This window comes from Miscanthus floridulus, chromosome 4 (assembly GCF_019320115.1).
Source record: "Miscanthus floridulus cultivar M001 chromosome 4, ASM1932011v1, whole genome shotgun sequence".
NCBI lineage: Eukaryota > Viridiplantae > Streptophyta > Magnoliopsida > Poales > Poaceae > Miscanthus > Miscanthus floridulus.
Genome location: NC_089583.1, coordinates 99,693,861 through 99,706,841, shown reverse-complemented (window position 1 = coordinate 99,706,841; position 12,981 = coordinate 99,693,861). Strand labels below are relative to the sequence as shown.

At 47.6% G+C, this 12,981-nt stretch overlaps 1 protein-coding gene across 1 annotated transcript; it reads right to left on the bottom strand.

Moving 5' to 3' along the window:
• Window positions 1–284: 284 nt before the first annotated feature.
• LOC136548909 (uncharacterized) lies at window positions 285–698 on the bottom strand. The gene has a single exon (XM_066540267.1). The coding sequence runs from the start codon at window positions 696–698 to the stop codon at window positions 285–287; it is 414 nt and encodes a 137-aa protein (XP_066396364.1).
• Between the last annotated feature and the right edge of the window lie 12,283 nt (window positions 699–12,981).

Here is a 12,981-nt window from a genome sequence, read left to right as displayed (position 1 = left end):
CATATTCTCCATTCTTTATTCTTTTTTTGAACAAGAACTAGATTTGCTAGCCACTCAGAATGATACACTTCTTTAATAAATCAGGCTGCTAGGAGCCATTTTATTTCTACCCAAATAGCCTCCTTGTCTGGCATGAATCGTTATAGTTTCTGCTTGATCGGTTTGGCGGTTGGCGAGACATTCAAGGAGTGCTCGATCTTCTCCCGTGGTACCCTCAGCATGCCTGCAGATTTCTAAGCAAACATGTCGGCGTTGGCACGTAGGAAAGAGATGAGCACGCTTTCCTATTTGGGGTCAAGATGAACCCCAATCTTGATAGTCTTGGTGGGGTCATCGAGGTCGAGGCCAACCTCCTTTGTTTCCTTGGACTTGGCAGAGGCATGTGGAGGCTCTAGCGCTGTGATCTCTAGGTCATCGGTGGGCACCGTCTTGGCATCGGTGACCACGCTAGCCATCTGGATGGAGACGTCGGTGGCTTTGGTGAGGGTGAGACTCTCTGTTTCGCAGGTGTAGGCGATGGACAGGTTGGCCCATAGAGCCAAAACTCCAGCAGGCTCAGGCATCTTTAGTACCAGATAGGCATAGTGTGGTATGACCATGAACTTGGCCAGAGCAGGCCGACCAAGTATGGCGTGGTAGGCGGTGTTGAAGTCAGTGACATAGAAGTTGATGTGCTCGACGCAAAAGTTGCCAGCCATGCTGAACTATACTGGGAGGGTGATCTCTCCAAGCGGCTTGGATGCCCTACTAGGAACCACCCCCCAAAAGGAGGAGTCAAAAGGAGTAAGGTCTTCTATTCTGAGGCCTAGCTCCTTTAGGGCTCCGACGAAGAGGAGGTTTAGAGCGCTTCCACCGTCGATGAGTACTTTCCTGAAGAGTACTTTCTTGATGGTGGCATCGAGGATGAGGGGGAAACACCCTATGTAGGGGATGTCCACCCACTGGTTAGCCCTACTAAAGGTGATGGGGACCTTAGACTAGGGCGATAGCTAGGGTTGGCGATAGCGTCTTCTACGTTGACAGCGAGCACCCGGCGAGCGGTGAGCTTTCGATCTCTTCTGCTCTCAGCAGTGGCGAGGTCCCCAAAGATAGTGGCGACCACCTTGTCATTATCCTAGAAGGCATTGTTGTTGTCCCTAGGTGGTCAGCGACCTCTGGCTTCATTGTCGTTGTTGTTGTCCTTCTTTTTGGCCCTGAACTCCTTAGCCAAGCCAAGACAGTCCTTCATCTTGTGCTTGATATTCTTGTGGAGGGGGCACGGGCCATCGAGGGTCTTCTTATACTGCTCATTATAGTTGCGCTTGGCGCAAGGTTCGTCAACTACGGTGATGATGTGGTCTGGTCAGCGGCGGCGATATTGACCAGCTTTGGACCCTTCTGGCCGATCACGACCACTATCATGATGGTAGCCATGGTTGTCATAGTGGTGGTCACTGTGGCGTCATTCATCGAGGCACTCGTTGCTGTGGCGAGTTGGGCGGTGATTGCCCGCATCCTCGTTGAAGCGGACTTCGGCATCTTTGGCATCGGCGTACTGATCGGCAGTCATGATCATCTCACCGATCCCCTTTGGTGGCTTATGATTGAATTTGGAGCGAAGGTCACGATGATGGAGTCCTCGAATGAAGACGGTGATGACTTCTACTTCCGTGATGTTGGGAATAGAATTCCTCATCTCGGAAAATCGCCTGATGTAGCTACGAAGGAGCTCGGATAGTTTCTAGTAGATACAATTCTAATCGTGCTTGGTGCCTAGCCAAGTACACGTAGCCATGTAGTTGTCAGTGAAGACTTTCTTTAGCTGTTCCCAAGATCCGATGGAATCCGGGGCGAGGCTCATGAGCCAGTTCATCACGGTTGGTGTGAGCATGTCAGGAAGATAATTTTCCATGACGCTGGTATCTCCCCCATGAAAGGTCCTAATATGGATAGAGGGGGGGGTGAATAGCCTATTTAAAAATCTACAAATCAACTAGAGCAATTTGATTAGTATGACAAATAGCAAAATGCAAACTTGCTCTAGCTCTACAAAGGTTGCAAGCCACCTATCCAACAATTCTAGTTGCAATGATTACTAGGCACACAACTTGCAATGTTCCTACTCACTAAGAGCTCTCAATTTTGTTACTCTAAAGAGCTCCACTAGATGAAATTAAAATAACAAAGCAAGCTCTCAATTCTAATTACACTAAAGATCTTGCCACAACTAGTTTGCAAGAATATAAATGAGTGAGTAGGGTGATTATACCGCTGTATAGAGGAGTGAATGAATTACAAGATGAATACTAAATCAATCACTGAGAGAATACCAAAGGGCAAGAGACAGTCAATTCTTCTCCTGAGGTTCATGTGCTTGCCGACACGCTAGTCCCTGTTGTGTCGACCAACACTTGGTGGTTTGGCGGCTAAGAGGTGTTGCACAAACCTCGTCAACACAATTGGACACCGCAAGAACCTACCCACAAGTGAGGTAACTCAATGACATGAGCAATCCACTAGAGTTACCTTTCGGCTCTCCGCCGGGGAAGGCACAAGACACCTCACAATCACCATGATCGGTGTCAGAGACAATCACCAACCTCCGCTCAACGATCCTTGCTGCTCCAAGCCATCTAGGTGGCGGCAACCACCAAGAGCAACAAGTGAATCCCGCAGCAAAACATGAACACCAAGTGCCTCTAGATGCAATCACTCAAGCAATGCACTTGGGTTCTCTCCCAATCTCACAATGATGATGAAACAATGATGGAGATGAGTGGGAGGGCTTTGGCTAAGCTCACAAGGTTGCTATGTCAATGCAAATGTCTAAGAGAGTGAGCTTGAGTCGGCCATGGGGCTTAAATAGAAGCCCCCACGAAATAGAGCCATTGTACCCCTTCACTGGGCACAACTCGGGGTGACCGGACGCTCCAGTCAGTTCGACCGGACGCTCCGGTCAGTTCGACCGGACGTAGAACCCCAACGTCCGGTCCCCCGATGCTTGCCATGTGTCATCGGCTTCAAACGCTGATCGCCCGATCTTAACGGTCAAGTGATGACCGGACATGCTGCTGCAAAGTGACCGGACGCTGGATCCCCAATGTCTGGTTGTTTCCAGTAAGAATCCATTTGCGGAAATCCATGACCGGACACATCCGGTCATGCACGACCGAACTCACCCGGCGTTCGGTCACTCAATGTTTCCTCTGTGCGCCTCATGTCAGCATACGTCAGCACTGACTGGACGCACCCTGCCAGCGTCCGGTCACTCTTCACGCCAGCGTCCGGTCATAAGACCGAGACATGTGCTCACTGCTGCAACTGACCAGACTCTGAACCTAGCGTCCGGTCACGACATCACCAGCGTCCGGTTGCTCTGTGAACCCCTGTCTTTTCTGTCTAGGGCACCGGTGGCACCGTCGAATTGTCCGCACTCTACGGGCGGACACTCCACCGGTGAAGTTTCTAACCCTTGCTCAAATGTGCCAACCACCAAGTGTATCACCTTGTGCACATGTGTTGGCATATTTTCACAAATATTTTCAAGGGTGTTAGCACTCCACTAGATCCTAAATGCATATGCAATGAGTTAGAGCATCTAGTTGCACTTTGATAATCGCATTTCAATATGAGTTTCACCCTTCTTAAAAGTATGGCTATCTAACCTAAATGTGATCAGACTCGCTAAGTGTCTTGATCACCGAAACAAAATGGCTCCTACTATTTATACCTTTGCCTTGAGCCTTTTGTTTTTCTCTTTCTTCTTTTCCAAGTTCAAGCATTTGATCATCACCATGCCATCACCATCGTCATGATCTTCGCCATTACTTCATCACTTGGAGTAGTGCTACCTATCTCATAATTACTTTGATAAACTAGGTTAGCACTTAGGGTTTCATCAATTAACTAAAACCAAACTAGAGCTTTCACCCCGACGGCGCGCACTGCAGTGCATGAGCTTGTAGCCATTGTGTTGGGTTCATCCATCCTTTGTAGGGCTCAACCCCAGTGATTTTGAAGCCATGGGGCCATTGGAGTGCTCTGGTGAATGCTTAGGGCCCTTTGGGATCATCATCGTCGGGATCTGTAGCATTACCGGTGTTGAGTGGCTAGAGAGTTGTGTCCGGGTTATCGAACTCTTGGTCGTATTCTTGATGCCAGCGTACTTCCTCTTCATGGCAAGAGAAATAGCGCCCATCAATGTGACATTGTGCATCCCGAAGGTTGTTGATGTGTGCTCGGACATCTTAGTTGACTTCCTGGTCGTGTTGGCAAGGGTAGTCGATGTGGTTCCCCCTAGCTCGCCCCTGGAGGGGTTGTCCATCATCATGCTGTTGGTCAGCGAAATGGCTTTGGCTAGGGCGGTGATTGGATCTTGGCACAGTGGATTGGCAAATCGAGCTTGTCGAGTAGGAAGGTCTCTGATCTTGGCGGATCTTGTTGACCTGGCAGTGCGCCACTTTAAACATGGCGGTGACCTTGGCGACTTCTGGCATTGGCTTGAGCCGAGCGAGATCATTAGCAGCCATGACCAAGTTGGTGCTTGGAGTCTTGTAGACATCATGGCCGTCAACACGGATGAATTCGTCATCGAGGTTGCGGTGAAGTGGGCGTGGCCTCCCTTGCAAGTTGAGTTGTTCTTCATTGCGAGCAGCCACAGCTAGCACAATGGCAGCCTCATTTGCTTGGCACTGTGCATGGTTGGCATTTCTGTTGACACAAGTGACATGGTCCTCGTTGGTTTCCCCATCCTATGGGGGGCTATTGATGCTGACATTGAAAATCCCACCTCCTTGGAAGGGTGGAAAAGGAGGTTGAACGGCGACGGTTTCAGCAACAGTCTCCGTAGAGCCCTAGGACTCAGAGTCTGGGTTTTCCTCTAGGATGGTTTGGAGGGATGCTTTGGGACGCCGGCCGATTTGTAGCGTGTTGATGGTTGGTGAGAGCTGGTCGACGATCTAATCGGCGAGAGGGTAGATGTCTCGCACCTGGTCGGTGAATTTGCCCCTTAGAGCATCTTCGTAGGAGGCGGCGATGCTGGTGAGCCCAAAGGGTAGGGCCATAACCCCTGGAGTTTCCTGATCGGCCTCCGATGGATCAGAATTGGAGGGTGGTCGGCGCTGAACCAAAGTGGTCAGGGCTGATTCCATGAAGGAAAGGCAGTCAGCGAGCTTCTGACCAACCTGATTAATGGATGCGATCAGATCATCGTTATCGATCCACTTCCTTGGATAGTGGGGGAGCAGGCGATGAATTGTTGGTGAAGACGACCTCGGAAGCGGTTATGAGATCAGATCTGCTGTTGCAGGTGCGGGTGTGGTTAGCGTAGAATCGATCTGCACTGGATCGATGATCTCTCCATCTCCATCAGCATTGATGACCCAGGAGATTGATCTGACCATAAAGATCTGGCTAGGCTTTGGGGAGGATGAAGAGCCTACAAAACATACTATCTTGTTCGTCATGGAAACAACACACACACCCCTACCTAGCGTGCCAACTGTCGACAAAAGATGCTTGGTAGTCCACCAAGGGGTATCCCGTGATGGTAGATTTGTCGTAGATGTGCGCATAATCAAGAACAAGAAGGCGACAGAGACACAAGAGTTAGATAAGTTTGGGCCGTCAGCACGACATAATACCCTACTCCTGTAGTCTGTTGATTTGTGTTGGCTATTGTATGATATTACATGTGTTTTGAGGGGGTCCCTGCACGCCTTATATAGTCTAGGGAGCAGGGTTACAAGTCAGTTAGATTTAGGAGATAACCAAAAAGTAATAATAGATTACATGAATTATGGGATCAAACGTATCCTCACAGATCTCGTAGTATCTTCAATATATCTTCCTAGTATCTTGCGGGGCGCACCGAGCAGCGCCGTGCTCCACAAGGCTTCGTCTTGTGGGCTAGACCACCCCTAGGGGCGCAGCCCATGTAGTCTGCCATGGGTATCCGGGGTCATACCCCCCACAATCAACGATTGGACCAAAGGACATACAACATGTCAATGGTTTTAGAGGTGGCTGCTGTTTGGATCAATGGTAGTGAACTCCTTGGTTAGTTTTATAATAGTGTTGTCCTGCATGGGAAAGATAGGAGTAGGCATGATGCTCTTTCATACCCACTCTTCTTCCCTAGCAGTGAGCTTGGATGGCATATGGATATCCCAAAGAAAGGTGTTACCATGGAGGATGTCAACATGGCTCGTGCCCTGCGTAAGGCTCGTAGTGGTACAGAATAAGGAGAAGAAACAGGTTTGTTTATCTTCTTATACTTTTCATGTATACCAAACCATTATCCTAGAAACACCTCTAATACCATAGTTTTTTTGTAGACTCTCCGAGAAATTTATGTGTTTCTGTGCGTGACTACTACTACTACAAGTTCTAGATATGGCCAAGAATCTTTAATCCCATACTTTATGGCCAGCGTCTTTTCCAATAGTTTGCGGTTGATACGTACATCAAAATTGAGAGTTCTCGATTGGATTACATATGCAATCATCAAAAGGAGATTAGGGTTGACCTCTACCAAGGATTGGTTGATAGCCTGCATGCTGGTGAGGATAGATCAAAAGCTATTGGAAAGCAAACGGAGATGCCTTTGTCGTTTATCGGAGGCCTAGGAGACATGAGGCGTAGGTACTTGGATGCCATGGCACTAGTGTGGAGGTTTGGAAAACCAGACGTCTTCCTAACTATGACATGTAATCCAAAGTGGGATGAGATCACGCATGAGTTATACCTTGGACAAACACCACAGGATCATCCAGATCTTATTGATCGGGTCTTAAGGGCAAAACTAGAAGAGCTTAAGCATATGTTGATAAAAAAGGATATCCTTAGAAAGGTTCATGCACATGTGTACGTTGTGGAGTTCCAGAAGACAGTCTACCACATGCACATTTTTTGCTAATCATGGAGGGATGCTACAAAATCACGTGCCCAGAGTAGTATGACCTTCTCATCTCAGCCGAGCTCCCAAACAAGAAGTATCCAGACTTGTATAAAATGGTTACAAATCATATGATGCATGGCCCTTGTGGAGTACTTAATCGTAATTGTCCATGCACAAAGGGACGTGAATCATGCAAGAACCGTTACCTGTGACCTTTCTGTGATGCCACATTATAGGGTAAGGATTCATACCCAGTTTACAGATGGCATGATGATGGTAGAAAAGAAAAAGTTTGCAGGCATGACCTTGACAACAGATGGGTCATGCCTTACAACCCATACCTCCTATGTCTGTTCAATTGCCAAATCAATGTTGAGACGTGTGGGAGCATCAAGGTCGTCAAGTATTTGTTTAAGTACATTTACAAGGGTCATGACCGCGCGTCTGTGGCTGTGAGAAAGGCTGACAAGGAGGACAATGAAGGAAACATCGATGAGATCAAACAGTATAGGGATGCTAGATGGGTAACTCCATTAGAAGCCTTATGGAGGATATATAGTTTTGATATAAGTGATAGGTCCCCTTCGGTGTTGTCCTTGTAGCTCCATCTTCCTAACATGCACATGGTGTCATTTCACCAGCGTGAGGGTGTTCGATGAGTGCTTAATCATCTAGGTGTTGAAAGGTCAATGCTTACAGCCTACTTCGAGAAGAACACCACATCTGGACATGCCCATGGTATATTGTATCGGGACTTTCTTGAGTACTATAAGTGGGACTCACAGGGAAAATCATGGATTAGGAGGGCGCAAAAGAATCATTTAAGACAGATCGGAAGAGTTGTATATGCTAATCCGGCCGAAGGGGAGCGTTACTATCTTAGGGTGCTTCTAAACCACATGCCTGGTGCAACCTCGTTCAGTGATCTAAGGACGGTTTCTGGCGAACTCCTACCGACTTTTTGTGAAGCTGCAGAAAGAAGGGACCTCATTGAAGCAGACAACACACTGCATGAGGGCCTTGCTAAAGCTACTCTATGGATGATACCATATGCACTGCGAAGGCTCTTTGCAACAATCTTGGTATTTTTGCGAGCTGAGTGATGTGTTAGAACTCTGGGAAAAGCACAAGGAGGCAATGTTAGAGGACTACAGGCGCAATAACCAGTCCAGCTTTGTAGTGGAGCTAATGGTCCTCATAGATATTCGAAAGTTGTTAGAATCAATGAAGAAGGACATAAAGATGTACCCACTTCCTAGTATCAATGACACATATGATCTGTCTGGCGATATTCCTAGGGAGATTTTCGAGGAGGCTAGCATTGAGGCTAGCGTTGATGACATGGCACTATCAAAGACCCTTAATGAGGAGCAGCAGGCTACCTATAATGAAATTATGTCTGCTATTGATAGCGATCATGGGGGTTTGTTCTTTGTGGATGGACCTGGCGACACCAGAAAGACTTATCTATATAGGGCCCTGCTCGCTACTATACGTAGTCAGAACAAGATTGTCGTGGCAACAACAAATCTGGTGTTGCTGCCTTAATAATGCCTGGTGGCAAAACCGCCCACTCGCGCTTCAAGATTCCCCTCACCCTCGACGATGGGGCCTTTTGCACCTTCACAAAATAGAGTGGTATCGCCAAGCTGCTTCGGACCGCATCCCTTATTATTTGGGACGAGGTGACAATGATGAAGAGGCAAGGTGTCGAGGTGCTAGACAACAGCCTCCGTGATATCATGGACTGTCCTAACCTACCATTTGGGGGGAAGACTGTGGTGTTTGGTGGAGATTTCAGGCAAGTTCTCCTAGTTCTTCGAAGAGGGTCAAGGCTCAAATAGTCGATGCCTCACTGCGGATGTCGTACCTTTGGAATTCCACGCGACATCTCAAACTAGTGCGCAACATGAGGGCAAAGAGCGACCTATGATTTGCATAATACTTGCTACGCATCGGGGGAGCTCTGAGGAGGCTAATGGTGATGGTGAAATCCGCCTTCTTGATGATATATGCATACCACAGACCAGGGAAGACAGTGATCTTGATACGTTAATTGACTGTATATTCCCTGGCCTAAATGCCAATATGTCAAACAAGAACTACATCACCCCACGGGCAATATTATCTCCGTGGAACAACTGGGTTGATATGATTAACATGAAGATGATAAGCCGTTTCCAAGGGGATGAGATGGTGTACCATAACTTTGACAGAGCTATGGATGATCCACGCAACTATTACCCATCTGAGTTCCTTAACACCTTGACCCCCAACGGTCTCCCTCCACATGTGTTAAAGCTTAAGATTGGGTGTTCGATCATACTGCTAAGGAACATCGACCCTGTGGGTGTACTTTGCAATGGAACCAGGCTGGTGGTTCGAGAGTTCCAAAGAAATACCATCGATGTTGAAATTATGGTCGGAGACCATGTCGGAAAGCGAATCTTCCGACCACGGATTCCGTTATTCCCCTCAGATGACGAGATGTTCCCGTTCCAGTTCAAGAGGAAGCAGTTTCCTGTTAGACTCAGTTTTGCCATGACAGTTAACAAGGCACAGGGCAGACTATCCCCAATGCTGGTGTGTATTTGTCAGAACCGGTGTTCTCTCATGGTTAGTTGTATGTTGCGCTATCTAGAGCCATTGCCCGATCGAACATTAGGATCCTTGCTGTTCCACCGAGTGATAAGAAGGATAAGAAAAAAAAAAGACAAAAATAAATGGTACATACATGAAAAATATTGTCTACAAAGAGGTCCTAACTCTATGAAAAGGTATTATCTTCTGTTTTGTACAAGTGCTATATTTCTTACATTTGTGTTCTTTATTACTGATATTGTCGTATCCATTTGTATTTCAGGTAACTGAGGAGGTATGAAAAAAGACGGACATTGTTCTTGATTGGATGTACAAATTATATATAATTTGGAACCTGTTGATTATAGTATTTCTAACATGTCTTTTTTTTTTCTCGTGTGGTTAATATTATACGTATAAAAAGTTATTAATGAGTGAGTTGCGTTGGCTGCCATCAAAAGGAAAATAGTGTACGCTAAAAATAGTGATCTCAATGATTTATCTTTGATTAACTTAGATGTTGATTATGACACGTTATCGCATGAAAAAATTATGATTCCCGTAGCAACGCCCAGACACTCAACTAGTAAAGAATCAAAATTCTTATGGGACACCTATGTCGTAATTAGGGCTGCAAAATTTCCGTTTCCCCCGTCATAGCAGGTTCCATCTGCAGGGCCATCGGCGGCAAGAGTTCCGGCAGCGATGCCATCGTCGTAGTTTTGCACGCCTGACGTGTCGGTGAAGGTGTCGAGATCGCTCCATCCCTTGAAGAACTCAGGTAGATCGTCCATGTCTCCATGCGATTGCTCCGTTGTGCAGGATTCTTGATCCGTCGGCAGCGGGAGATCGGCCGTCGCTGCAGGTGCCCTTGTCTGGATGTGCTCCTCGTGGTACGCGGCGTCGTCACTGACATTACATCAAAATACTAAGAAAGGCTATAGCGAGCTAAATAGCGGGCTAAGCCATTTAGCGGCTGAGCAAAAAATATGTCAAACATCATGTAATTTTACACATAATAAAGATATAGAAGATGAAAACATTACAAATACCAATAGGGACAGATAGTTCAAAGTCTTACTAACACATTACATCAAAGTTCGTAGTTCATAAATAATACATCATACATCACATAGGGACATACGTGAGTTCAAAGTTCATACAAAGGTGATAGACGGCTAGACAAACAAACAAAAGGCATGAAGCCATAGGCCATAGTCTGGTACATTAAAATGAAAGCCCAGGCTAAATAGCGGCGCTAAATAAACCCAGTGGAATTAGCGCGCTATTAACAGCTAATAGCGAAAAAAATCGTTTAGCGTTAAAATCCTGATAGCTTAGCGTTGGTCTTCCAGATCCGCTAAATAACGCTATAGCGTCCGCTATAGCGCGCTATTTAAAACTTTGGTCGCGATGCGCTCGAAGAAGTAGGCCTCGTCGTCGTCGGTGCGCCGGCTGCGCGTGAGCAGCTTCCAGGGGTGGCGCGAGCTGGTGGTGCCTCGGCGTCCTCGATGATGATCCCCGGGACCGCGGTGGGCTGTCCCAAGGCGCGCGGCATGAGGTAGAACTCGACGAGCTCCTCGGGCGTGGGGTCGAACCGGACCCCCGGCGGGAGCCCCAGGGCGTTCGCCGCCGATGACATGGTGGATTATTGCTGGGGTTCTTGGAGTTGGGCACGTGGGACGTCCGGACGTGGGAGGGTGCCCACCGGCACTCTCGTGTTGATTTATAGGCCGCTGCTGCAGTTAGATCGTAACATGGACTACGGCGACTACGTGCGCTGACCGGCGATTTCTCGCCGCCGATGAGGTCAACGGCGACGGCGAAGGCACCAACATGTTCATCACGACTAGGCGCACCTACTGATGTCACTACTTGCATCGATTACAGTTCAATACGAGCTCGACGCCGGCCATGGAGGATACGGCGGAGCGGCTGTGCTACGCCGGTGAAACAAGACCGGTAGAGCCTAAACAAATGGCCCAGGAAGACTCAGGAGCTCACCACGAACACGTTGGAGTCAATGGCCGAACCGGAGGAGCAACGGAGAACTGGGTCGATGATCACAGCAGTCGCTGCGGCGCGAGCAACGACGATGGCGATGTTCCGGTGGCTGCGGTGAAAGAAATGACCAAGCAACAAGGCATAAAGCACCACGGCATCAAGGTGAAGCTGGAACAATACTTCGCAAGGACAATGGCTCACCGCAGAGCGCTGACCACGAAGGCGCTCACTCGATGGTGGTGCTGCCGGCCGCGAGGAAGAAAGGCGACGAGCGGCGTTTCCCGGCGAAGTCAAGCGACCAGACCTGGTTGGATGGGTGCGCAAGGAACAAGCGGAGCTACGAAGGGCTTTGCTGCGACTGGAACGGCGCTACGGCGTCGGTGCGAGCTCGTCGGAGTTGGGCGGTGGTGATGGGAAAAGCAGAGGAAGGAGAAAGAACGGCGACGACGGCGTTCCGGCCTTTATAATGCGGCAAAGACGCAAGGAGACGACACGCAGTAGCCTGCTCGTGCCAGCGTGAAGCCGGAGAAGGCCACGGGCGCGCCTGGAAGCCAGAGGAAGCTCGCCGGCAGTGACAGCTGCCTGATGGTACTGTTCCAACTAATTACAGAATTGCCACTCATCTAATTTCCCAAATTGCTCCCAAATTTATATAGTAACTCAAAAATCTCCAAAAATAAAAGTTGTTCTAAATTCAAAGTTCTACAACTTTGCTTTTATAACCATACCCAAATTCGGTCTACATTTTGAAATGCAAGTTTAAATTCAAAAAGGGGACATTTCAAGAATTTACGCCTTTTCAAATTACTTCAAATTTTATATAACAACTTTGAAAACTCCAAAAACAAACTTTGTATAACTTGACAAGCTCTACACTTTTGCTTTTAGGCTCAACCCCAAAATGTGCTTAGATTTTGAAATGGGTTTTCCAGGGTAAAATTAAATGTTGAAATCAGGGTTTTCGGAAATTCAAATCAATACAAAGATTTTTAACTCAATTCAAGCCATACAAGTCAACACATATAACATAAAGGTAAACTTGTTTTAGTGTATGCATATCAAAATTTTCACTAACACATGAATGATGTGCTATGCATATGATGACATGGCATGTTTTAGTATTTAAACACCCGAGGTGTTACCGGGCGCAGGGAACAGCGGGCGGCATGGGCCCTCATGGGGGCGGGGCAGCGTGGATGGTGCGCGAGTCGTTTGAGTAGTGCGGAACCCAAGTGAGGAGAGTGTGCGGCTCGGAGCTGGCGCGGGGAGCAACGTCTGGACGCGAGCCTATGGCTGGACGTTCGTGCGCTAGCCTGTCCGATATTTATGATATGAAATTAGGGTCACTAAATATGTCTTGAAATGTATTTTCATCATATACTTCTTTCGTGTCATAGATGGTGCTACACTTTCCTATAAAGTTTGTGAAATTAAAAGATATTTTTCTTATTTAAAAAATGATTCATTTTAGGACGGATGAAATTTCATCTTGACTACATCGAGGAGTTTGCTAGTTGAGA